At 35.2% G+C, this 26,856-nt stretch overlaps 2 protein-coding genes across 12 annotated transcripts; both read right to left on the bottom strand.

Moving 5' to 3' along the window:
• Positions 1-363: 363 nt before the first annotated feature.
• Positions 364-3,038, bottom strand: fam174c (family with sequence similarity 174 member C). The gene is made up of 3 exons (NM_001308551.1): positions 2,670-3,038; positions 1,734-1,859; positions 364-1,596 (listed from the first exon to the last, which is right to left on the bottom strand). Exons 1-3 carry the CDS (start codon positions 2,900-2,902, stop codon positions 1,593-1,595), a joined length of 363 nt encoding a protein of 120 aa, NP_001295480.1. The 5' UTR covers positions 2,903-3,038; the 3' UTR covers positions 364-1,592.
• Positions 3,039-3,828: 790 nt separating this feature from the next.
• Positions 3,829-25,471, bottom strand: ptbp1b (polypyrimidine tract binding protein 1b). 11 transcript variants are annotated; one of them, XM_087271815.1, is made up of 17 exons: positions 25,359-25,395; positions 24,838-24,888; positions 23,478-23,508; positions 21,356-21,417; positions 19,636-19,696; positions 19,367-19,539; positions 18,117-18,263; positions 17,144-17,299; positions 13,568-13,678; positions 13,250-13,427; positions 13,093-13,170; positions 12,847-12,992; positions 11,920-11,953; positions 11,029-11,121; positions 7,944-8,160; positions 7,775-7,852; positions 3,968-5,919 (listed from the first exon to the last, which is right to left on the bottom strand). In XM_087271815.1, the coding sequence occupies exons 5-17, from the start codon at positions 19,646-19,648 to the stop codon at positions 5,787-5,789; spliced, it is 1,557 nt and encodes a 518-aa protein (XP_087127941.1). In that variant the 5' UTR covers positions 19,649-19,696; positions 21,356-21,417; positions 23,478-23,508; positions 24,838-24,888; positions 25,359-25,395; the 3' UTR covers positions 3,968-5,786.
• Positions 25,472-26,856: the final 1,385 nt, after the last annotated feature.

Here is a 26,856-nt window from a genome sequence, read left to right as displayed (position 1 = left end):
GCAACTAGCTATGGTCTATTGGCAATTTAAGCTCTTTTGCATACAGAACCAAATGAACACGGTATGTATATAATCATGGGCCAATCAATAAACTGTGTATCAAAAATGATCAAATCTAGAATACGAAAATAAATAAATAAATAAACTAAAGCCCGGTCTAGAAATCTCTCAGACAAATTGAGACTAAGTAAAAAAAAGTCAGTAAAAAGAAAAACACTATTTAAATTAAGTATACCTTCAATTATATAGCTAATTAAACTTGATGTTCTAATTGATCATTAATTGTGATTTGGAGAGTTTTCTAAATTGTTTATATCTAAAATGCTTTACATAAATGGCAATGCAAAAAAAAACTTCAAGCAGTGAAAATAGCGAAAAGAATTTAATTACAAAAAGCCAAAAACACATCCAGTCAAAAGGGATGAAAGGCACACTTTAGGAATCACTTGAATTATGTACATTAAATATTGATACAGTGATGCTTCATGCATTTCAATTTGACACTATTAATAGGCCAGTAAATGTATTTAAAGAAACCATCATAAATGCCCTCAATCACCCTTAATTTATCAAGTTGCAAAATTGAAACTGATGTTGTTTGATCCATGTATGCAGATTGCTTGCTGTACAGCACATTCATTTGTCACCCTTACAACACACATGAGAAAAATGCATGCAGCTTTCTTATGAATCCAATTGGAACAATACTTTTAAATGTATACTAAGCGTTTATGCTTGGAATATAAAAACGTGGGAATGCTTAATCTCGAAAGACAAAAACCCTCATAATTATCAAATCTTCAGTATCAAACCAACTGTGAAATGGTCAGGAGTGTCGCCAAGTCAAAAATATCATGACTGGCTGTTTTGGTGCTTTAGTGTCTAAACCCTAAAACTCAAAGTGCTTCTCTTAAATAGGCTGGTATTTGGCAAATTTATACACAAAAAATGCATTCATTGGTCACGCTTACTCCAGAAATCCTAATAAAATTAATACCCAATGTAGTTCTGGTACAGTGAAAGAAAGAAAGCAAGAAAGAACAAAAAGAGAGAAAAAAATGTGTTTTTAAAAAGCAAAATGTCTATCATAATATGAAGGTATACCTAAAACAATAAAAAATTAACACACACTAAACAATAATAGTCTTATGAATTAGCAAACAACTTTTAGGGTTTTCAGTGTTTTTGAATGAGAAATGAGGGGCATTTTTTAACAATATTGATTATTACACATCAACTCAGTCAAGAGTTCAAACCCCTTAAATAAATGATGCATAAGTAACTTTGGCACAAAACACAGTTTTGATCCTCTGCTGACCGTATTGTCTTATAACCCACATCAGAACAATGTATGACCTTCTGAAAAACTTTTAAAGAAGATTGTTTTGGTCATGTCAGTTTAAAATGTATTGGACTAATTTAAACCCACATGTTCCATTTAAGTCTTGGAAAAAAGGCATCCAAGAATCCGGACTAGGTCCTCTCACGGTCGTTGAAATCAGCAACAATTCAGCAACCATTTTGGTGGAGATAACAGGATTGTCTCACATTTGGGATCACATTTCCCTGCAGTGTCAAACACATCCAGAGATTCATCTATTAAAAAAAAGACAAAAAAGGTTAGACAACAAGCTGCCTGAAGTATTGATTTCCAGCATTATAGCCCAAAGTCTAAAGTTGAGCAGTTTCTGCTATATTTGAAATATATGGAAGAACAATCTAGAATGTAAAACCTTCTCAAAGATTTGGCTTCGTAGACAGTAGTGTCATCCTCATCACTTTCAAGATGGGCCATCTCCATGGTGTCATCATAGTTTGAAAGGAGCCCGTACTTCTTCTGAACACCGGTTTTCTTCAGACTGGAATAAGAGAACATTAGAGATTTTAAAAGGAAAAGTTTAAAATGAATAAAAATGATTCCATTTCAAAACTATATGGCAGTCAAAAGAAAATGTAGCATAAAAGCAGCCTGTATGATTGTTGTTGTTGTTCTTGTTAACATTAAGCTGTGTGTAATTTAGCAAAGAAAAAGTTACACACCTGTCAGGAAAATAATATTAATGTTCAAAGTTGTACGGCTGGTCATAAAGCACACAAACCAGTGTGATGGGGTAAAATTCGTTTTATATTCGCACCTTATGGTTTTTTCCTTAATATGAATTCTGAAAAGTGTTGTTTGCACATTCTTGACAGGGAAAATCACATTAGCAGCCGATCAAATAGTGCTAATGTTGTTTGAAGTCATACTTGGATGCTATTTCAGACCTAAATTTAAAAGTAACGTTAGCGTGGTAAACAATGTCACAAGTTGTCACTGTTCAAATATGAACGAATATAAAACCAACTTTACCTCAGTGTTGACAACCTGCTATTCATCTGTCTAAACACAGTTTAATTGCCAACATTTATAACTTACATTTGTCAGGAACTCGCCTTTATCTGTTAGCAATGCTAGAAACTTTACATCTGAAGTTTAATGTTGTTCAAACTAAACTATTTACATAATTTATTGCTCAAAGACAAAAAAAGCGTAACAGTGCAATAGCTTCCCATCATAAAAAGAAACGTTTCTATTCGTCTAGAACTTAACATATGTATGATATACTAAACATATGGAGAGTTTAAACAACACGTCATTAGACATGAACCAAGATTTCCAAATCACTTACCGGACGGCTCTCACTAAGAAATACAGGACTCCAATTGCCGTTATCCCGATCAAAACATACAGAGCCCTATTAATCATCGCCACATCACTAGCGTTATTGGAATTATACTTTTCGGTACTGTTGCTAATAGTGGAAGTGGGTGGTTTAGTACTGCCAGATTTATGTTCATTGTCATCAGCAAAAGAAACAGCCCAAAAAGTCAACAGCAGAGGTATAAACCTTAAAAGTGTCATAATAGCTTAGGTTTGTGTTTTTAAAGGAAAGCGACGAGCCACAAACACATACGAAGTTCGATTTCGCCACCAGTCCAGTTCCTCTTCCTGATTATTAAAGACGACAGCGTGCATAGTGTTACGGTAAATTGTGTCCTAAGGGGAATCAACTACGATATAAAGTTCCCTTTTGATACCATCAACACATTTCAGACTACAAATTATTAATATTAACAATAACAATTTTAGACCATAAATTATTATTAATATTTTTTTTATTATGGTGTCGGGAGTTTAGTGTTAGGTGTTTGGTTTATCGTGTTTAGGTGTATGGTGTTAGTATTTGAATCATACTCAATGAAACTTTTAAATCGATTTTTTATACCATAAGTTTTCACTACATCACAATGATTTACTTATTTGAACTGTACATACCAACTGCACATGGACATTTGTAATTATGTACACACCCACTGCACATAAACATTTGTAATCATATTTATTTATCTGCACACTACTGATTATTAATAACAACTTGTACCTACATTCATATATTGTAAATCTGTTCATAGCTAATCCAACCTGTATATAATGTTGATAGTTCATCCATCTGTAAATATGACCATAGTTTTTCTATAACTGCACCTTATAACTTATACCTTTATCCTGCACTTGCTGCTATTGCACTGCTGGTTAGACCAAAACTGCTTTTCATTGCATTGTAACGTTACTTGTACATGTGTAATGACAATAAAGTTGAATCTAATCTAATCTAACTGAAAACTGATTTAAGCTCTGGCGCACATGCATTAGTTTATTCATTAACCATAAAGTCAAGCAGGCCTACAAATCATTAAGGCATATTCAATAATAAATTCACTTAGTGTTAGTGTTGATATAAAAGTACTAGGAACATAAACAAATATAAAAAATATGAATAAGAATTGTTTTTTTTTTTTATTTAAATCCAAAAATATTTTATAACTTCACAGGGAAAAAAATATGTTCTATAGTTATGTGTTAATGTAATTTCCATAATATTTGTTATTTATTGACCCATAAATGGCCGTCAAGCAAGCACGGAGATCAGTAAACAAGTATTTATTGAGGGCAAAGAAAAATACAGCTAGGAATGTCACAAGAACAAGATAGGTATGGAGAGAAAACAAAAAAGTGTAATGTTAATCCTGATTTAAACCGTTTTATAATGAAATTATTTCTTTCTCTTTTCTGCATGATGATGGTCCATAACTGTATCAAAATATACGCTTTTGTGGATATAAAACCCCATAACTTTTAACATTGTAATACAAAAATAGTATTTACACCTCATGTCAACTATATGAAAAAGCACTTTATAATCTAAGGCAAATGTCAGAAACTGAGGGTTTATAATGTTGTGCAAGAATGCATAATCAGGTTTTATCTAGCACTATAATGAATCAACGTTTTCAAAACATGATGAAGCAACTTGCTATCTACATCCAACAAGCATTTCGATTTCTCTAGAGCGCCACCTCTTTTTTATATATTGGTCCCAAAATAAAACGCATAGCAAAAAGAAACAAACTATTTTCACAGAACCTAACCCACAGCTAAAATAGTTAACAATTAATATTGTCTGGAATATAACATAAACAAATTAAATTTGATTTTATGCATGTTCTGAGGTTTACCAAATTTAGTCCATCATAAAACATCTTTTCAAAGACAATGCAAACTTAACATATCAAGAAAATAAACCAATACATGATTTTCAAAAGGCACTTGTGAGATTTCAAATACAAATATCAGGAAAATAAAGGCTCAGACCCATATTACAGATCTCACTGAAGGCCATTGTGGACAATAAATGCTCAACCCCAATTTAAAGATGTCATTTGTTCCCAAAATGTTAAGACTCATATGCTAAGAACAAACAAGTGTGCAGATTATCAGTAATATGTGGTGCTTCTCCAAAATCAGTTGAATTTTTTTTCTATCGCACACACATTCTCTAAAGAGAAGCCAACATCTGTTCATTAGTTGAGGACAAGCTTGTAAATGTCATGAGTCTAAAAGGTGTCTGGATATCCCTTACGAATGTACTGGAGGAAAGGCTTTGGTATCAAGCTGTAGTGTACACACAAACGTACATGAATACATAGGGCATTAAAGTAGTATAGCTTAAATAATCCACTATATCACAATAACACAAAGCCCAATGCTAAACATCAACACAAAATACAGGACAAACGGAAAATAGATATGGTCCATTGACCACAGCCAACATGCAATGGCCCACAATATAAAAACAATACAAATCTACACAACACTATTGGATTTAACACAAATGATTGCATAATTTTGAAGCAGAAAAAAATGCCTGTAAACTTTCTAAGTGTCAAGATACAGTATAAATGCTAAGCTTGAGGATATGCTGAGTGCAACCCTAATTGAAAATACATAGCACAGAGGCGGAGAATTTAAGGCCTGTACCATCAGCCTGATGAAATTACCCATGTCTCATACGAGTATGAATGTTCAGCCCTGAGGGCACAAAACAGACAGTAAACTACAGATTTGCACACATCAGTTGCAGATGTTGGACTGAGGTTCTGAAGATCTGAAACAATAAGGCACTCATGGTACAAATATAATCTAAGGCCTTTAGTGGTTTTTCTCCGCTCCTACAGAGATTATTTTTACAAGCCTCAAACAGGCTTAAATTAATAGATGGAGTGAAAATGTAACTTCTCAGGCCAAAGCAATAACACAAGTGATTTAAAATGTAAAACAATATGTAAAAATCAACTAAAATGCCTCTTAAATAAAACAATGGAATGATGGAAGTGAGCTTTGTGATTAAGACTTGTTAGGGTTTAAAATGACTGGCCACTCCAGCCCCTTCTAGACCACATTTGTCTCAAATAGTGGACTTGGAAAAGGAAACCCTAAGATGGTGGTTTTCTCCAAGATCGTGGTTGTGGAACTGGATGAGAGACTCGATTGCTTCCTCCACTGAACTCATTTGAATCAGAGCCATCTTGCGATCTTTTCTGAAAGTTGATGAATTTATGTTAGTAAAGCATACTTCTGTTTGTGATTAACATTATGCATTCAGTTGCAGTCAAATACAGCCTTTTACCAAATTGTATATAAAAAAAATGAAAACATTTACAAATTAGAACAGTTATTTAAGATTATTTTTACAAATCACAAAAAGGCAGAAGCAGCCCAAGAAGTCTAAAAAAATCTCTTAGATGACAAAAATAATTCATGGATGCAAACTTATCAGGGAAGAAAAATTTGACAGAGAACCCAGTCCCTGCTATACAGCCAAGTCGTATCATTCAAATCGTTCAATTCAATTCAGGTTTATTTCTACAGCGCTTTTACAATGTAGATTGTGTCAAAGCAGCATCACATACAAGTTCTACTAGATTGAAACTGTCAGTCCAGCTTTCAGAGTTTAACTTCAGCTCAATTCAGGTTGGTTTAAATTTCACTGCTAAAAGTCCAAACACTGAAGAGCAAATCCATCGACGTGCAACTCTTGGCATTGCATTTCAGGTTGACAAATATAAGAATCAAACACTGCCTTGAAGGGCTCATAAAATACAAAAAGTCAGCACAAGCGGAGTAATCTTTAAAGCAAACAAAACCAACACACCTTTATTTGTAGGTTGTATTGAGGCAACTGATGCAAATACTCAATGCACACAGTTCTGCTACATGTAATATTCTTATTTAAATATTAGTAGAGTATGATGCTTAATCTGCACATTTCAACTAAACTTTGCCTGAATAACCTAATCTTAAGTGCAGAAAAAAAGACCAACTTCATGCTGGCAAGATAAAAAGACCTATTTTGAATCCACAATTTCACAGAAAGGTGACAAAAGTTTACATCCATGAATAATTTTATTCCTCACCACTGGCCTGCATGGTTTGGGACTTGTGGAGCTGCGCATCGATGGGTTTGCTCTTCAGTCTTTAGACTTTCAGCCGTGAAATCGAAACTAAACTGAACTAAACTAAACTTCAACTCTGAAAACTTGACTGACACGGTCTCAATTTACTAAACTGCTGCTTTGACACAACCTACGTTGTAATGCACTAAAGAAATAAAGATGATTTGAATTAAATAATAAAATAACATAATAATGTGATCATTTAGAAATATTAAGTCACACTTTACAATAAGGCTCAAGCAGCCAATGCATAAACAAACAATAAATGACCATTTCCATTAACCAACACAAACAATGCTAATACAGGGTTTCTGCAGGTTTTACCAAGATAAATTTAAGACTTAACACATTAAGACCATCATGAAGAACATTTTAGACTTATAAAGGGCTAAATGCAAGGAATTTAAAAATATATATCTCAGAATAGATTTTCACTCAACTAAATAATAATAATAATAAAGCAAATGTTACTCTAAGGAAAGTAATTAAATGCTATTTTAAATAAAAGTAAACAGTTTTATTGAGATGGATTATTGGGTGTTATTTGCCAGATTGGGTAGCTATATGTGAGAAAAGGAAAATTAAGTAAAAAAAAACATTTAAGACCTAGAATACAATATTTCAGTAAATTTAGTCCTTTTAAGACCTAAAATATAGATTTTAAGACCTTAAAATCCATGGATACCCTGTAATAAATGCTGTAAAATTGTAGCTTTCACTGTTTGTACATGTAGGTAAATACACTAAATAATGAAACCTTATTTCATTCGTAAAGTTTTACCAAAAATAAATTAAACATGAATGGTCTGAAATGTTAGAAGCAAATTGTATTTAGGCAAAAAAAAAAAAAAAGTAAAGTATGCAATTCCAATACCAGTTAAAATATTTTTCACATATTCCCAGATAGACAATAGTATGTGTTTTAAAAGCACAGACTTACTGAAAGAACTTAAAGTTCTTGACCAGAGCACCACTGCTACCAAAGAGCAGCTTAAGGTCATCCTCAACAACAGAGGGTCTAAAACATAAAAAAAAAATTTTAAATTAAAGATGACACGGGATTTAAAAAGAGTATTATTTTTAAATACATCTTATGTGTATAAACTCACGGGATATTAGACAGGTGCAGAGTAGATGAAGGAGGAAAGATGTTGGAGTAGTTTTTGGAGCCTGGTTTCTTGAACCGATGGAGTGGAGAGTTACTGTAGTCTTTGGTGAGACCCTGGTCCTCATGTCCCTCGCGTGGCATCTGAACAGTCGTATGTTTGGACAGTGTGATGCGCAGGGGCCTGCCATATAACTTCTGTCCATTTAGATGACTCATTGCTAAAATATGCAGGCAAACATCAATTAGAAATACACATCAAATACAAAAATAGGTGCACGTCATGGGCATCACAGTGGCTTCAGTCACATGATCTTGAATGTGGCCTTTAGCTAATTAAAGTTTTAGTGGAATAGTCCGATTTAAATTTAGCATCCAGTAAGGCTGCACAATATTGGTAAAAAAAAATCTAACATTGTGATATTTTTTATTCTGGGATATATATTGCGATATGAATACAATTTCACTAGATAAATTGAATAACTATTTGGAAAAAAGTTAACATTTTAGATTGATTGGTAAGATTTTGCATAGGAGCGCGTAAAATATAATAAACAATCTACAAGCATGGATAAATTCAATAAAGAAAAAGATAGTAATTAAAGAAGTATGATTATATTGTTTTCCAAGAAGTCAAACTGTATTCATGTGTATGGTAATTGAATGATCCAATGTCAAATAATAAAGCATAGATTTTGTTTTATAAACAATTTTAAAAAAAGAATCGTTATCAAGTACATACCGTGAAGCACATTTTTAGGTCAGAATGCTTTCATTGCTTAACATTTCATACACTTACAATGTGACTATTACAATTTATCACATATTGATGCTGAAACGTTAGACTGTGCAGCCCTAGCATCTAGTGTCATTCTTGAAGACTTGGTTTTCAATGCCAAAGTGTATCACGTTTCAATGTTTAAAAATATGCCATTTACTAAAATTACTTGCAAGATTACTTGCAAGATAAGGTATTCATTAATCATTTTATAATTTTCTTTTTAATTTATAAGAGTAATGTACAGTCCATACGACAGTTTTGAGATTTGGTTTAAAATGTAAAGACAGCAGTTTTTATAGCAAGAGGTCTATGGAAGACAGAAAAGGTTAGTCATTTACTAGGTCTGTCACGATAAGTATGGTTTGTCGTACGATATATCGCACCAAAATATATATCGTTGTGATAACATTGTTATTTTAGGACTATTTTATGCCACTTATTATATAATGACATAATGACAATATAATATTACAATGCAAGTACATTTTTCCAAAGAACACAGAGATAGTGATGTTGCATAATTAGCTAAAATGTTGCTAGAATTGGTTATGTACGGGTGATGTATATTGCATTACCAGAACTGATTGAGGTCATGTCAGTATTGTGCGATTAGTCAATATACTGATTATTGTGACAGGCCTATCATTTGATGTCAATACTACTTTTAGCCATGACAGTAAAAACTCATCAACATGACCTCCCCCCCATACACACACTACATTTAATAAAAGCTATATAATAATATTAATAATAATAATAATAATAATAATAATAATAATAATAATAATAATAATAATTATAATTATAGCTTAAAAATGTTTTGAACTTTAACCACAAAAAATAAATTACACATATAATTTTTTTTCGATATTACCGAAGTCGCATGACTCGGTAAAACTATAGGTCTTCTGAGAAAATTTGCTCAGGCGAATGAAGCGAACGGGAGGTAGCGAAAACTAAAATTCCCATCAGCCCATGCTTGACCATCATCCCTTGCGGTCTGTTGTCGCTACAGATCCAGTAATGCGGAAATGGAGTGTGCTGCTAGAAGCGGGGATCAAAAAGAGCTGGAAAACTCTAAAGCGGGTGTTGTCGCTGCGCGCGTACTGAATAGCGGTGTTGTCGCGCGAGTTCTTATCACCTGTGTTGTCGCGCGAGTTCTTATCACCTGTGTTGTCGCGCGAGTTCTTATCACCTGTGTTGTCGCGCGAGTTCTTATCACCTGTGTTGTCGCGCGAGTTCTTATCAGCTGTGTTGTCGCGCGAGTTCTTATCAGCTGTGTTGTCGCGCGAGTTCTTATCAGCCGTGTTGTCGCGCGAGTTCTTATCAGCCGTGTTGTCGCGCGAGTTCTTATCAGCCGTGTTGTCGCGCGAGTTCTTATCAGCCGTGTTGTCGCGCGAGTTCTTATCAGCCGTGTTGTCGCGCGAGTTCTTATCAGCCGTGTTGTCGCGCGAGTTCTTATCAGCCGTGTTGTCGCGCGAGTTCTTATCAGCCGTGTTGTCGCGCGAGTTCTTATCAGCCGTGTTGTCGCGCGAGTTCTTATCAGCCGTGTTGTCGCGCGAGTTCTTATCAGCCGTGTTGACGCGCGAGTTCTTATCAGCCGTGTTGTCGCGCGAGTTCTTATCAGCTGTGTTGTCGCGCGAGTTCTTATCAGCTGTGTTGTCAGCACACTGTTCAGATTGATGCAGACATGAGACCTTTATCTTACTCATGGTTTGTCCTCTCAAGTGGGGGAAAGACAATGCACAACGTTACCCACTGCTGTCAACCTGGGCCAAGTCATATCTCTCTTGTCCCAGAAACCTCAGTCCCAAATGAGAGGTTTTTTTTTTCCTGTTGCAGGGGACATTGTAAATGCCCAGAGATACCAGCTTTTACCAGATTATATTTATATGATAATTTTCCTTTAAACCCATCTCTATCTAAGTGAGTGAGTGATTAAATGTTGAATTTGATGAGTTTTCAACAATACTAAATTGAAACTTTATTTTTTTTTACATGGTTTAGTATTTTTTTGTTATTAAAATTGAAGTTTCTGTTTCAAAGCTTACAGATAGATGGCTAATTTGTATGTCATTGACACTTTTGGCACTTTTTTGGAGTATTTTCATAAGTTTTGTTTTTTCCTGTAAATGATTCAATAAATACCGTACCGTGACATTCATACCGATGTATTACCGTACCGTGAAATTCTGATACCGTTACATCCCTAATATATATATATATTTATATACACACACACACACACACACACATATATATATATATATATATATGTGTATATATAAATAAATAAAAAAAGCGTTACCAAGCTGAGCCTGTGTTCCATCAGACATCTGTATGAGAGCGTTCTCCTTTTTGTTGAACATAATTTTCACCCTTAATACATCCCCATATACTCCTAAAAAGAAAAAGGATTATGTCAGATGCAAATATCTACTTTGACATAATCAGATCCACCTCAACAATGGCCTGAGCATCAAATCTCCAGTTCACCATCAAGATTCTCTACTTAACAAAAAAATAAATAAAATAAATCACACCATCACATGCTTTTAAGAATAAAAACAGATCCATTCATTGTCTGCTGATAAAATTAATAAAACTAGACACTAATCAAGTGGAAAAAAGAAATTACTTTAAAACTAAAAACTAATCTTTAAGAAAAAATGTTAAAAGGAGAATAAAAGTGCATCAGCAGATCTCTGAAAGACTGCAAAGGGGGTATATGTTGTTTTAGGAACAGATTCAATTGAGTCAAGACTTTGAAGACTTGAAAGATAAAGTTTTGAGGGGATGAACATTTTTTAACCTAAAATATTAACTTAAAAAAAAAAAAAAAAACAGCAGGAGTCTCGAGTATTAACCAAGAATTATAAACAGCTTTTCACCAAAGACATGCAAAAAAGAAAAGTAAAGTAGAACAAAGTTTTCAAAACCATGCAACATTTTAAATTTTGTTTTGTTCCGTCATAAAAAGCTGCAGCCTCCCATTTGTGTTCAAAAAAAGAAAGTGCCGTCGTTCTGGGAGAGCTGCAGCTTTTCAGAATGAGTCTCATCTCACCACACCAAATACTGCAGAAAGCAAGCGAGGCACTCAGAGAATTGGACCTAACAGATGCCTTGTGAGGAAATTAAAATCAAATTAAAAAGAACAGAACAAACAAGTGACAAATAAAGATGCTAAAGGATGACATACCGAAGAGAATAAAGAGGCAGTGGGGCGTAACTCTCTTTAAAGGACAGCAGAGGGGGGCAGCGGAGGAGGAAGAGAAGGTAAAGATCGGAGGCAGAGTGGAGGTTCAACATATCCAAGGCAGCGAGGCAGTTCCACGGGAAATGGCGAAAAACGATGGTTGGATCATGAAGATGGTTAATGGATTGGAGCAGAAAGAGGGGTAGGATTGGGGTAGGGTGGGATGGGGGGTGTGGAAGACAGATGTGTGTGTGTGTTTATTTTAAGTAATGTTGATGTGTGTGATTGCGTAATAATGATGTAATTGTTTGTACAGTGACAACAAATGAGTAGACATATGGTGCGTGCAGCCAGATGGCAAAAGAGAACAAGGTTTCAAAAATAAAAAAAGAGCCATGGGATGAGGGGAACAGGGAGGGAGAGAAATAAAAGAAAGGAGGTAAAAAAACAAGGTCAGTATACATAAAGAAATACAAAATTATAGTGCTAAAGTTAACAAAGAAGCTTTACCAGCAAAACAAGCTAATCTTTAGCAATTAGTTACTGTCGTAAACAATGGACATGTGTAAATGTGCTTTCTGATGGTGTTTTACACAACTGTACAAAAAGATTAAATCTAAACATGCCAACAGAAAGAACATTTCACACTTTTACTCTGATATAATATTTTAAAGGAGATGAGTGGAATGTAGAGTAAAGCAGCAACATATTTATATAGAAGCAACAAGGGTGAAGAAGCTCAACTCAATGGCATCTTTTTTAATGAAACCTAAGGATGTTAGAGGAGGAAATGACACAATGCACTGTAGAAAGGATGGGGACACTTAAGCAACTATCTTTTGCATCTGTGCATACTAATTCTTGAATTAAATGTATAAGAAATAATTCTGAGCTTGCTTGACGACTTAAATCAGAGACAGAACTGCTAACCTCAGGGTTCAGGTTGCTGACCAGCATAACGCAATGTGTGCCAGTGAGGGTTGGAAAACCCAGTCTACTTGCAGCTGCCGCAGCCGCTGCTGCCCCGGGAATGGTCAGTGAGGCGAGAGCTCCAGGAACACCAGGTATTGTCAATCCTGATTAAGACAATGTCATTCATATAACACATCTCAAAACAGTAGACTTCAGGTAAACTTGTAATTGAAAATGCATTCGGCTAAGGCTGTGTCATCTTACCAGCCTGCTGAATAGCAAAAGCTGGAGGGAAGGCATGTGCGCTTGCGTATGGTGCAGCAGAGATGATCCCAGGAGCAGCTGAAAAAAACAAGCCCTTTTAGACTTTCTAAAAAAGAAAGATATAGATCATGCTGGGTGAAAAGTAACACTGTTGTACCAAAGGCTGCAGCCACAGCGTGATGTTCAAGTGCAGGCTGGCTGTCCCCTGTGGGCAGGTCAGGGCGAGTGTAGTCACGGCTCTTGTCATTATTGTATTTGACGTTTAAGCTGGTAAGTTTGGAAAAGCTGATTCGCAGGGTGCAGCAGCCATTGTAGATGTTCTGGCCATCTAGAGCCTGAGGAAAGAAAGATGGTGCCACAAACATCAAGCCGAGATCCAGACATTCACGGTCTCTCAATATGCCAGCTTCCATTGCATTAAACTAAGTTTAATAGCGATCATGACAGATGGTGGCTGATAGATGGCGCTACTCACCAGCTTGGCATGTTGTGCAGTCAGACCATCTGTGAACTGGAGGAGAGCTTGAAATTGATTGTTTTTGGTAAACGTGATCACTTTCAGCACTGTGCCAAACTTGGAGAAAATCTGTTGAGGAACCAAACACGTTTTAACATCTAACAATCATACCCGTCAACTGCTGAAGGGATAGTTCACCCAGATGTTAAAATTGACTTACTGATTACTTACTGTTAAGTCAGTCCTAAATTTTAGATTGATCATTAAAACACAGATTACATATTGTAACAACTCCTGAAATGTTTCTATTCCCAACAGAAAGACTAAGCAATTTATTGCTCCTCTGCAGCACAAAATGTTGTGTTTCCCAAAACCAAACAGGGGTGCGTAAAATAGGATACTAAAGTACTTTTACTGAATTAATTAGTATTTTGTGGGATGCAGAATTTTGTACTATACAAATTACCTGAATATAGATCTGAAGAAGAACAGTACTTTTACACCCCACAATTTGATTTGAAATGAAAGTACTCATATTTTTACCTTTCATTTTATCTTGTGTGCCTGACATGACATTTTTTTTTCAGAAATTCACCTAAATATCTGAAGCAGCACATTGATGTACCAAAATGTGCAGAGCTTTTTACAAAAATATGGCCCGTTTCCACTGAGTAGTTTGGTGCAGTACAGTGCGGTACGCTTTTATGGCCGTTTCCCCTGTCAAAAGGTACCTAAAAAAAAAAAATACCGTACCATTTTTTGGTCACTCTTTCAAAAGGCTACAGAGCACGAGAAAGGGTACCAAAAGGTGGAGCTCCATGCGCAGCTAAACACTGATTGGTTACAGAAAAACGTCACTCACTCGTGAAGCTATCCAGAATTTTTAAAAAAAAGGAACCGACATGCTTTAAATACACAGATGAGACATTACATTATAATACTATATGCATAAAATAACGATCCATGGTCAACCAGAGCTCAAACAAACCTTGTGGTGGTCTTGATGTACAGCCACAATGCCAAGAAGAACAAAATCTCCCTTGCCCAGTTTTAGTTTAAAAAAGGCTGTCTAAAAGTGCAAGCTGTTTCGCAAGGAGTTTGCGATGGCGTCTATATTTAAATTAAGGAACTTCTTGAGCTGATGATAATAACGTTCACGTGATTTTAGAAGTGCTTTCGACATCTGATCCTTTCAGAAAAGAAAAGGACAAACCCAAGAGTGAAGTGGAAAAAAACAAAGGACAAATCCGACAAAACATGAGTAAATTGTTTCAGCAACCTGAATTATGAACAAACTGCCATGTTTATTACCGCCTTTTGGAATATTATGAACTGGGAATGACGAAATTACATTCTAAAAAGAGGCTACATGTGCTGGTGAAAATTAATGACGCATTTAAAAGAGTTTTGCACTAAATCTGCGCTACACATTGAGTGTTATTTTAGAACCCAAATAAGGAGTAAATGCATGCTGTGTGTAGTTTTTCTGTAATTGGTAACATTGGAGACTGTAAGGGTCTGTATGTGTTCATATATGTTGTATTTATTTATTTCATCTAATTGCAGACATTACAGTAGGCTATTTTACACTGATCTTAGGGCTGCTCCATTTTGGGAAAAATCATAATCACAATTATTTTGGTCATAATTGTAATCATGATTATTCCAAACGATTTTTAGTTGAAGTAAAAATTATTAGCACTCCTGAGAATTTTTTAAAAATAAATATTTCCCAAATGATGTTTAACAGAGCAAGGAATTTTAATAGCATTTCCTCTAATATTTTTCTTCTGGAGAAAGGCTTATTTGTTTTGATTTGGCTAGAATAAAAGCAAATTTAAATATTTTGAAACCTCTATTAAGGTCAATATTATTAGCCCCTTTAGGCAATACATATTTTTGATTGTCTGCAGAAGAAACTACTGTTATATAATGACTTGCCTAATTACCCTAATTAAGCTTTTGAATCACACTTTGAATTTGAATGTTTGTATTCAAAAAAATATCTACGAAAATATTATGAGCTGTCATCATAGCAAAGATAAAATTAATCGGTTATTAGAAATGAATGATTTAAACTATTATGTTTAGAAATCTTCTTTCCATTAAACAGAAATTGGGGGAAAAAGGTTGTTAATATTCAGAAGGGCTAATAATTCGGACTTCAACTGCATATATTATTTTCCTCCCTGCAAAGGAAAGAGAAATAAATACAATAGAATAAAAATATGAAACAAACTTTGCTATTAGCATCTTCACCGTAAGAAAAACACTTTAGCTACAAAAGTCTTCAGTCAAGAGCAAAGAGGGATTTTCTCGTTGTTTTATTAATCATGATAAAACAGGCGGCAGCTGTGCTCTGTCACTTTAATGGTTTCGCTTTCACGTGTCTTGATTCTCAACTCGTTTGTTTATCACAAAATGAAAGTTAATATGAATAATCACTAAATGCGTTTTGACACGTATTTGAACATTAAAGCGCTCACGCTAATGACTTTAGATGTGTGTGCTCTCTGCTCGTCACAATGTGCGAATGAGACCAAGTGCAGACCGCATGCTTCTGACTGTCTGCGCGCCGTACACACATGCACATAAGCGGTCTTTCGCGCTTTTAAGAGCAACAAGTGAGGAGAACTGGACAGGGGGCGGTGAATAATGGAATAATCGTTTATCTCGATTAATGGTTTTTCATAATCGTTAGAAGCCATAATCAAAATCGGATTTTTGATTAAATGCACAGCCCTAACTGATCTGCAGTTATAATGAAATTATGCTCATAGATAAGTTAGTAATGAACACTTATACAAAAGTATTTATGTGTATAAAAGCATTTGTTTTGTGAGAAATGCTTCTCATATAATATGTGAACGACCCATAGAGCTTTACTTTGTCATTTCCTCGAGGGAGAATGACGTTGACGGAAACTTTCTGTCGTACACCATGCCCACCAAAAGAGTACCCTTGGTACTCTTTAGGCAGTGGAAATGCAAGCCTCATAAAGGTGACACGTACCGACCTGTACTGTACCAGTCAGTGGAAACCGTTATTAGGTATTGATTTTCTACAGTGGAGTTGGTGTTTATACATTCCATTTCTCCTAGAAGCTCCAGAAGTCTCTTGCTTATTCATAGTGGCTCCCTGAAGCGGAAATCCCTGAATTCCGGAAATCATGGAGCCAAGAGAGAGAATGCTCATGGGAGCATATTACTTCTAATGACATAGTAAGCCTTAAATTACATAAATGGTGCAGTAAAGTTACCTCTAGTGCAAATTGTCAGAGTAAAAAAGGTTTTGGCAGGTTGGGATGTCTTTGTTTAACGTGCCTATGCCATTATATGCCCTTTTCTGGGCCTGGTGTTAAAAAAAAAAAAAAAGCTTTTATTACAGTAATAAGGATGTTTTCAGCTATATGTACAGGATATCCTTTTAGTACAATGAAAAATAGACTGCTCAAATCATGACCCCTTTAAAATTGTGTAGGATTGTCTTACAAGTTTAATGAAAAAGGAAATTGATTGATGACATAACATTTTTTTTGGGGTGGGGGGTGGGGGGGTGAACTATCCATTTAGGTAAGAAAGAAACAGCATATACCTGGTGCAAGACATCCAAGGTCACGGGGTAGAAAAGATTTTCAACGATGACCCTCAGAACAGGACTGGGGCCAGTCATACCAGATGGGTCAACACCACCTAGAGTCAAGCTACCTGTCTGGACAGCATTCACTGCCTGCAAAGCTGCCTGGGCCCTCTGTAGAAAAACACACATTATTAAATTAAAATATTATTAAATCATTATTCAATTATATATAAAAAAAAAGAAATCCATATCTATATGCACATTTTTATGTCTGACAATATAAGAAACTTGCAGATGGCTTATGTTAAACGCAGAGTAAACTAAAAATAAAATTATGTCATTATTTAGAAATCCTTAACTTGTTTCAGACATTCATGAGTTTCCTTCTTCTGTTAAACACAAAAGAAGAGATTTTAAAAAAAGTTGAAAACTAGTATCCATTGACTTCCTTAGTATTTGTTTTTTTCCTGCTATGGAAGTCAATGCTTGCAGGTTTACAGCTTACTTCAAATTATTTTCTGTAGTGTTTAACAGAAGAAAGAAACTCAAAGGTTTGAACCCACTTCAGGGTGAGTACATTTTCAATTTTTTTGAACTATCCCTTTAAACAAAACTTGGTATAAACAGTGTTTGCTATGTTTGTCCTTACTAAAACAGAACGAAGCAAGGCAAAATTAAGCAATCCTGAGAATGAGCAATGATGGGGTGCAGCTGTGGAATTTACTGCTACAGGCCTTTAGCTGCACATAAACTGTTTTTAGAAAAGAAAAACAGGCAATGTGGAAAATGCAGCCACAGAAAACAGGATGTGTAGGAGAGAACCAAACAGATCGCGTAATCAGATCAATCATACGACAAATACAAATGGCTTCATGTAAAAATATTTACAAATGACTCAGTGTCAGAAGTTTGGGAACGAAGCTTCACAAAGTTTGCGAACGTGGTGCATGTGGGGAATGGTTGCTGACTATAAATGTAAAGCACATACCACTTGGTTTGGTGAATTGTCTGTTTTCAGCTCTTTGTGGTTGGAGTATTGCATGAAGATGGGATGATTTCTGATGACAGGCGTTACAGAGGAGTAGTAAGTAACCATCGTCTGAGCTGCTTCTTCAGAATTCATTTCCAAAAATGCCTGTGCAAAAATGGAGATTATGCAGTTGTTGCCTTGAGTCAAACAATTTGTTGCACAGGCTAACAAATACAAACATTTCTAGCTAAACAAGATGGATTTTGACTACACTACCAAGTTTTGCTGATTCTACTTAAGATTTTCTTTTTATTATTTGTTTGGTTCTCAATAAACATTTCCTTTCATAATAATTCAGATATAGTCAGTCCCTTGTTAGTCAGGTAACATTTCTAGGCTCTTTTCATTGTCAACTATGAAAAAAATATATATTATATAAAATGCTTATGATAAACCACTGTGAGTTTACCTGTACACTGTTCAGCAGCGCGTCAGATTTGAGTCCTCATTTTATAAATAGCTCAAGCACTCAAATCCGTAAGTGTTCTTTCATATCATCACGATTGTAATATAGTCCAATGTGTAAACAAAGCTGTTTTAGCTGCAGTTTGCAATTCTTCCTTCGGATAGTAGCAATTTTTTTCTATAATTGTTTGGTACGTCTTTGGGACAAAGGCAGCAATAAATGGTTAAGTTTTAAATAAAAGTGAAACCATCAAATCGCGTGACTCCCTTTATGTTTACAAATACACGCACACCTGCTTAGAGCTCATTTATGGTTGATGATTTTCATACATGTATACATGCATACACACTACGATTTATCCACTTGTTAAAGTTGTGATGTATAGAATACTGTTACCGGGTCCAAGCCGATACTCATTTGAATTGAGAAATGTTTGTTTATGACTATTTTTCAATCAAATTTTAGATTAAAATCAATTTTATATGAAATCATGGTGTACACAACATTCTCTGAACTTGCTGCATCACAAACACCAATATTTTAACAATTTCTAAAAAAGTTATTACTTTCTGGCCATTGGATATTAGACATGGATAAATATGATGATTTTCAAAAGTAATACAGTACTTTATAAACATTTATTGTTACTATATAATACTGCACATAGCATTTATATAGCACATGGACCTGGAAGCCACTTCACATGACGTCACATTTAACAAGCGAAGAGTAGACAGCTTCTTAGCGTCAACCTTCTCCAACTCTGCACTAATGCCAAGACAATCAAAAGCAGAATAGATACCTGGTTCTTTCCCTTCAGCATAAGCAGATTGGTCACTTTCCCAAATGGGAGACCAAGGGCAATGACCTCTGCTTCGTTGATGTCATTGGGCAGCTTGCGAACATGTATAACTCTGGACGGGACGGCAGGACTTCTAATGTCACCTTTGAATTTCTTGCTGTCGTTGCCGTTGGCTGCATGAAAAGCAGATGATCAAGATGGAAAAATAATCTACACTTGAGAAAAAAAAAAAAAGAAAAAACAACAACAACACTTGAAAAGACACATACCTGCTGAGCTCATGATATAAGGCCCACTGGTAACACAGGAGAACAATTCGTCAGATCCTCTCTGGAAAAAAAATTCTAAATCAAACTGTGTCCAGTAACATGTCAAGTTTACATAGCCACTACTGAGGTTTACTAACTTACAAAGAGGACTCTTGAAAATGGTAGATCATAAGATACAAACAGCCTTTAGCCTAAATGGCAACAAGTAGTAAAGAAAGGAGATCCAAATAAGGACAAATTTACATCTGAAGGCATGAAATGGACAAATGTTACATTCAGTCTTGCTGTGCAAACATCACTGCCTAAAGGCTGGGTGGGGTCAGAGATCAACCACAAAACATCCCCCACCAGAAACCTATGAAGGAAGATTTCAGGAAACCACAGAAAAGGGTCAGCTTTAGATTTTTCAGGTCACCAAACAAAAGAAATGAGTGGTCAGACAAAATCTTGGATTTGCTCTTTTGCACTTTACTTGGAGAATCTCCACATGAAATACCAGGGTACTTACACAGCTAAAACACTGCGCACAAAAATAATAAAAACTACAAATTTCTGTCCTCTTTAATTTAGCAAAAGCTAATGATTGTTAAGACTATCATTATTCAAAGTACATAAAAAAAACTAACAGAAGCAAAGTAACAAAAGGTTGTATCAACCAATATAGACAATATTCTTACTGTCTAATAAAAATGCACACGACTAAAAGTAACCGAAAATAATATATTCAGCAAAACTCCAAAAGCGCAAGCAACCACACTGGCCTGTGCACCACATATTAAAATTCCACAGTCAAACGTCTCAATGAGAACCACATGTAAAGCAGAGGGGGGTGGCTACACAACAGGCATTTGGTACAACACAGTAAGCTTAGAAATAAACGTTTAAAGGGTGACTGCAAACAAAGCTATTCATAGACATATCTATCTTAAAAAAAAAAAAACATGTTTTTGTAAGGATGTTACCATGAACAGTCTTGTGCAAAACCAAACTACAGTACTGATTCTATGAATGGCACATTTCTTTTTATTATTTAACAACAATAAAACACGATATACAAGTAAATGTGGCATGACTTATCTGGAGCGCTGTAACACTATCACTTTTTTTGTCATTTTCCCCCCTTGTTACTTTTATGCGATCATTTTGATAACGTGCGGTAAGAGTGTGGAACATATTTACATATTTATGTAAATGGGCTTTTTAGCAGCATGTGAACTGTCAGAATGTTCACTAATAGTAAACTGCTGCCTGAATATATATAACTTATTTTTAGCCCCATCATGTAGAGAACAGAAATGAACTTCATAGTAAGTGTACAGATACCTTGATGACAACATTTTCTGTTTGTAGTTTTGAAATGTTTTCCCATAGTCTAATGGTTCAAATTAATTTGCATTTTTAGCAGTGTTTGGTATTAGACCACACCCGCCATGAGGTCTGCATTACAGTGTAGAGCAGAGGCTTTCTATTTTGAGATCCACTTTTCTGCAAACTTTAGATTCAACCTGGATCAAACTCACCTGCAACTTTCTAGCAATCATGAAGATTATTGATTAGCTTGTTCAGGTGTTTAATTGAGTAAAACTTTGCAGGTATGTTAATCAAGGGGCTGAGCTGAGAACTACTCGAAGAGGGTTTGAACAAGATGCAGTCAGTTACTCATATGCACAGTCATACTAACTATAAGTTGTAAACAACATGGACTCAATGAGTAACTTACTAGTGAATATGTTGTTCAGCCCATCAAACCATGGAAAAAGCAAAAGCCATATACAGAAGGACCTAGTAAGCATAAAAGGATGCATCATTTTGTAAAAACTATATTCAATAGGTGGTAAAGGAAGAGTATTTATTATTATACAAGCTTAATATTTCACCAGTTTCTAAATGGTCTGTCTCTAAAATTGAGGGGGACGACCCCCCCGGACGAATATTTAACAAACTGTAACAAACAAACATGTTGGGGGTGTGACATAAAAGGAAATAGATTACAGGGTGTGAAGCTCAGAGGAGGGGCTAAGACTGCAACAATTCACAACAACAAAAAAATGAGGCCGTTGCCACAGCAGCTCTGATTGTAATGCACTCACCATGGAGACCTTGTGCCTGCTCTGCAGGTAACTGAAACCCAACCCAGAATTGAATACACAAGAATCCATTATCTCTAACGCCCAGGTGTGCCTTCCCCCACAATTACGGTTCAAACTTGAGCCATTACCACACTAACCATACAGGTTAGAGTACAAGTCCAGACAGTGTTTAGATTAATTTACATAAAACACCAACTGAATAGTAATGGTTTTCAAGAGACCCTAAATATGCATTAAAGCACTTTATGACAAGTAACTCATACAAATGAAATGTCAAAATGAATTATTATTAAGCTACAACGTGCTGGGATTCATGTAAATTGCCGTAATCAGCACCTGCAACCCCCAAGCTTTCCACTAGAATTCTTTACTAAACACGTGGAAAAAGAAAAAAAAAAGACTGATAGCATCAAGTGAGCCCCCATGTAACCCATTAACCCCTCCCCCAGCCATCTTCCCTCTGATCAGCACTGCTGAACAAACACAAGAGCTACATGTGTGTTGAGTGATGAGGCAAACATATTTGCATTTGATGAATGGACTGCATTCATCTCATCATATCAAGAGCCAAATCCAATCTCTGAGGAATGTCTCTGAAATGGGTTCAATAATTGGACTTAGGTAGAAACCTCACTAAAACAATAAAATGCTTGTTACCTGTGTTAAAGACAAATACAGTGGTCGAAGATCACCAAAACAACTGCTCTAAAAAAATAATTGATTTTATTGTCCAGTTTATGGCAAAGTGGGTACAAAAAATAAATAAATAAAACTGACAAGCATGTTCCATGATGTACTGTATAGTTACGCCCAGACACTTGGCACATTATGCTGTGATCGCAGTTTAATTTCTGTGATAGCAGTTAATTAAAACACTATATTGTATCACTTTCATTTTAATGTTCTGTATTATGAATGATCGGTGCACATTATTTCAATGTCTTTCATTAAATAGTGTACTTTTAAATGTAACAAGCACACAATGCAATGCAATACCTTTTTCACAATTGAATTTATAACCAATCAATAAAATCTGACCTTATGCCAATCTTTTATCATTCAATTTTCAGCTTCTCACAAAAATAGATTACAAAAGGCAATTAATACAAAAATTTTGAACCCAAAACTAGGAAACATTTCAAACAACTTCACAATTAAATTTCCATTTTCCTGTATCTGATCAGCCCCAGATAAATGCAGTTTCTGTAGGTTTCATGATACACTGGATACCGTTCGACTTAAAGCATTTAAGAAACTAACCTAAATGAACATCATGAATCAGCCTTTTGTTCCACATCCTGTGGGTCCCTCCTCACTAGCCACATACCACAGGAAATAATCTTTAATGAGAGCTTGAGCGAGAGTATTCACATTGCGGCCTTGTGTAAGCTGATCCAGGCAGCATGTTAGGGATTTCTTAACTATGCATTTCACAACAGCCCTTTATTATGACAAATTACACAGCAGCATTAGTTTTTAATATTTTTGTAGGTTATTCATACAAATACAGAGAAAACACAATGTATTGTGGTATAGCACAATTCTAAAGGACTTGTTCCAACATATATTTGATTCCCTTTGAAATGATTCACCTTTTTGCGAGGATGAATCATGACAGCACAAGTCACAAGGCTGTGCGAGTTCTCAATACACACAGTCTACTCTTATGACACAGAGTTCATCTGCTCTTATTGAACCAAGCTAAGCTGTATTATATGACAGTGATTGAAAAACTAAAACTAAAATTCTTACCTTTGTACCAACTGCAATATCATGAACAACGCTGTAAAAGAAAACAGAAATAGAATGAAAAAAATCAGGGACGGAAAACAAAAACAAATATTTAACTAGAGAAGAAGGAACTAATCTGACCCCATGCGTTTGTCTGAAAATAGTTCCAATGAAACAAAAGGCAAAGAAAAAATATTTCATGCAAAGTATGAAATTAATTTTTAGAGTCAAACCATTAAGCAAATCAAAAAGTGAAACATTTGTCCTGACTATAAATAAGTGGGATCAATGAGTATAATTTGCACATTTTAGTTAGAGGTATTTCCCATAAAAGGAATAAGCAGATTTTGACGAGACTGCATGTTATCTATTTTGTTCCCACAAATCTCCCTTAGAGCAAGAAATATGAGTGGTATTTTGGGTCAGTCTATGGTTGAATATTAACCCCCACATCCTGTTTCACATGAACTCAAACTAAACGCAATACCAGAATCTCTCCTCTTGCTTAGAGCTTCAAAATGTCCTCATCTCAAAATGGAACAGCTTGAAAGCTTTCATGTTTGAAACAATGAATATAAAAAGAGAATAACGGAGTCAAAACAAATCCTAAATACATTTTCCCCAAGAGGAAAAACTTTCATGCAAATAGGTGTTAGAGCTCAAACAAGAAGCAAAGAGTCTTTTCTTTTTTGCAAAATACCTGGGGTGTGGTTTCAGTTTTTGTGTATCATCTTACATGCTGCATGTCATGCATGTCTGTCTGGTTTAATCCAGGTCTAATCAAACAGACTCATCAGTCAACGCGGAGACCCACATAGCATAGTAACCACAGTTTCGGCCATAGTTACAAAAGCAATTGTTGTTACTGCTACCTATGTAGTAGCCACAACTAGGTTCTGGTTACCAAATAGGGAAAGAATGAGGAACTCTAAAAACATTGTTTTTTTTCTTTTCTTTACAAAATAGTGTTAAATAATGATGCCAAAAGATGTTGACTGAAATAGAGCATACTATTTTTTGTAAACTATTTTATTTAGGCATAGCTGTTTTTGGCACTCAAAACAAATACTACATAAATAGAAATCAATAAATAAATATAAACAAATTTGCTAAATAAAATAATAAACTTCCAGTGCTTTAAAATAAGCCATGATACCATGGACTATCTTTACTGGAAACTGCAGAACTGTGTTTTGGTGGAAACTATGGCAACCAAGATGATTTTTCTTTAACACAAAAAAAAAAAAAAAAATATATATATATATATATATATATATATATATATATATATATATATATATATATATATATATATATATAGGACGAAAATGAAGGGAAAAAAACATACAATTCTGGTCTGTAAAATTTCAGAAGGACTTACTCTAATTCTGCATAACTTGATCCCATAGGATACAATTCAGTCTCTAGGCGGCTGCACAAGGAAAAAAGACGTCAATTACATAATTTATTTTGATTCTTACTAACTTTACATATATGTTGGGTGGTTACGAATAAAGTAACATAGCTTTTAATTGCGTGTTTCCCCTTTTTTATAAGAGCTAAATAATGTTGTTCTTTTTACTCAAACTTTAATCCTACACGATGCAACAAGTCCTTTCAGTGAGTATATTACTAAAATTACAGATGAAATACACAATCCTACAAACAAAACAGTTAAACGTGAAAATGTATCCAAGGAAATATCTTCCCTCGCCTCGGGCACAAAACCGATAGATTTATTAAATAAGCATTTGTTTAATCGCAATTGATGATGGGAGCGCGCACGCTGTCCAATCATACAAAATACATTGCCATTAATAAACGTACGGTTTAATTCATGTAATGTTCATTCCCAGGTCAGCCACGCTTGTTTTCCATTCATAATAATGTAGCATCACTTACCCGTCCATTGCACACCGAGGAACAACAGCTCTGATCCGCAACTTTGTTGCTTGGCTGAGTTTTCTTAAAGCGCTACAAAATGGCGGAACGCGTTGAGTGCAGCCTCAGCGGTGAGCTCAATAATTGGTCAACTCTGAAAAACTGTGGGAGTATCAGACACGAGGAAAACGGTGATTGGATAAGACGAGTTGAAAGCAAAGGGCGGTTACAGTTGAGAAGAGAGAAACTGCGTGTTTCGCATCCTGGTATTGTTCTGCCTGTATGAAGAAAGGAATGGTCAAGTAACTTCTAAAGCAGTTTTTTTTCTGAATCAATGAATTAACATATTATTTTGTTCATTTAATGTTAACTTCTCCCGATTGAATAAATTAATTATTTTAGTTGATATAGCTGTATTAAATTAGTATTTGATCATTTTGTTCACGCTTTTAAAGTCAAAATAAATCGTGGACTGTATTATAGACAACAACAGTGGAAGAAAGATAACATGACCAGTTGCATTAATATTTCAGGCTGCATTGTAAAGAAATGCATTATGTCTAGGGCTTTGATTACTGTTTTTTGATTACCTAAACATAAACGATGTTGGTGAACATATTGTAAATTAATCAAATCAGTTAAGGTTTTATAATCACTTTCACTGGCCAAAGCAAACCTATGATGAAACAAGGATATTGGGGAAAAGCAAGTTTGGAAAGTAAAAAAAAAGTAGCCCTTTTTGTTCTTACACATTGTAGACACAATTTCTTGATCAGACCTTAATTTAGTTGGATTGCTGTTAGTTAGATTTAAGTGCTTCTGGCATCAAAGTCTCCATGATCTCCTTGATGTCTAAAACTGTGGAGTGGCATTGTCTTTTGAAGGGAGCCTTTGCTGTGTTTTACTCTGTACACAGAGCAACACTGAAAGAAGCAAATAAACATTATGCATTCAAGAAAATGGAAAAGTCTTATATTAAAATTTTACATTTTCGTTTTTTTAGAAATGTTGGTGATATGGCTGCCTGAGTGATCTAAAATGAGTTTTATTTTACATGTACAAAGGGGTTAACAAGCTTTAAATGACTTGTTCAGAAGGACTACGGGAAAGAAGATCTTTGGAATCAGGTATCATCATTAATAATTACCAGTTTGTCACACTCAGGAAATTAGTTTTACCCTGTGCTCAGACAAACACACCTGCTTAAACCTGAATAATAGATGCAGGACGCAACAGAAACTGAGGCTCATTGTCTCCATGGTAGCCGACTAAAAGCATCAGATGATCTGGTCAGGTAAATAATAGGCCACAGCAGGTGGAGCAAGAATTTAGGCCTAAAATGAGAACATACGTTAAAGAATATAAACCAAAACGTTTTTTTTAAGCAATTTTGTAAAATAAATGAATGATGCAGTGGCAACCACAGTACAATAGCAGGAAGCTCACTACACACCAGCTAGGTGGAGAGCAGAGACAACGAGAGATAACTTAAAGGATGGAGATTATGAGAAGGGTATGA

Source organism: Danio rerio, chromosome 11 (genome assembly GCF_052040795.2).
Source record: "Danio rerio strain M-AB ecotype USA chromosome 11, GRCz13ab, whole genome shotgun sequence".
In the NCBI taxonomy this organism is placed as follows: domain Eukaryota; kingdom Metazoa; phylum Chordata; class Actinopteri; order Cypriniformes; family Danionidae; genus Danio; species Danio rerio.
This window is presented reverse-complemented; position numbering and strand designations above follow the sequence as displayed.

What these genes read in the sequence shown, in the direction of transcription:
- fam174c (NM_001308551.1), bottom strand. Translation starts at nt 2,902, where the DNA reads ATGACACTTTTAAGGTTTATACCTCTGCTGTTGACTTTTTGGGCTGTT. An exon ending in TTCTTAGTGAGAGCCGTCCG is followed by an intron (nt 1,860 to 2,669) that starts GTAAGTGATTTG and finishes CTCTTATTCCAG; the next exon opens with TCTGAAGAAAACCGGTGTTC.
- ptbp1b (XM_087271813.1), bottom strand. Translation starts at nt 23,657, where the DNA reads ATGAAATATTTTTTCTTTGCCTTTTGTTTCATTGGAACTATTTTCAGA. An exon ending in TGCTGAAGGGAAAGAACCAG is followed by an intron (nt 18,264 to 19,366) that starts GTATCTATTCTG and finishes ATTTTTGCACAG; the next exon opens with GCATTTTTGGAAATGAATTC. An exon ending in TGGAACACAGGCTCAGCTTG is followed by an intron (nt 8,161 to 11,028) that starts GTAACGCTTTTT and finishes TGCATATTTTAG; the next exon opens with CAATGAGTCATCTAAATGGA.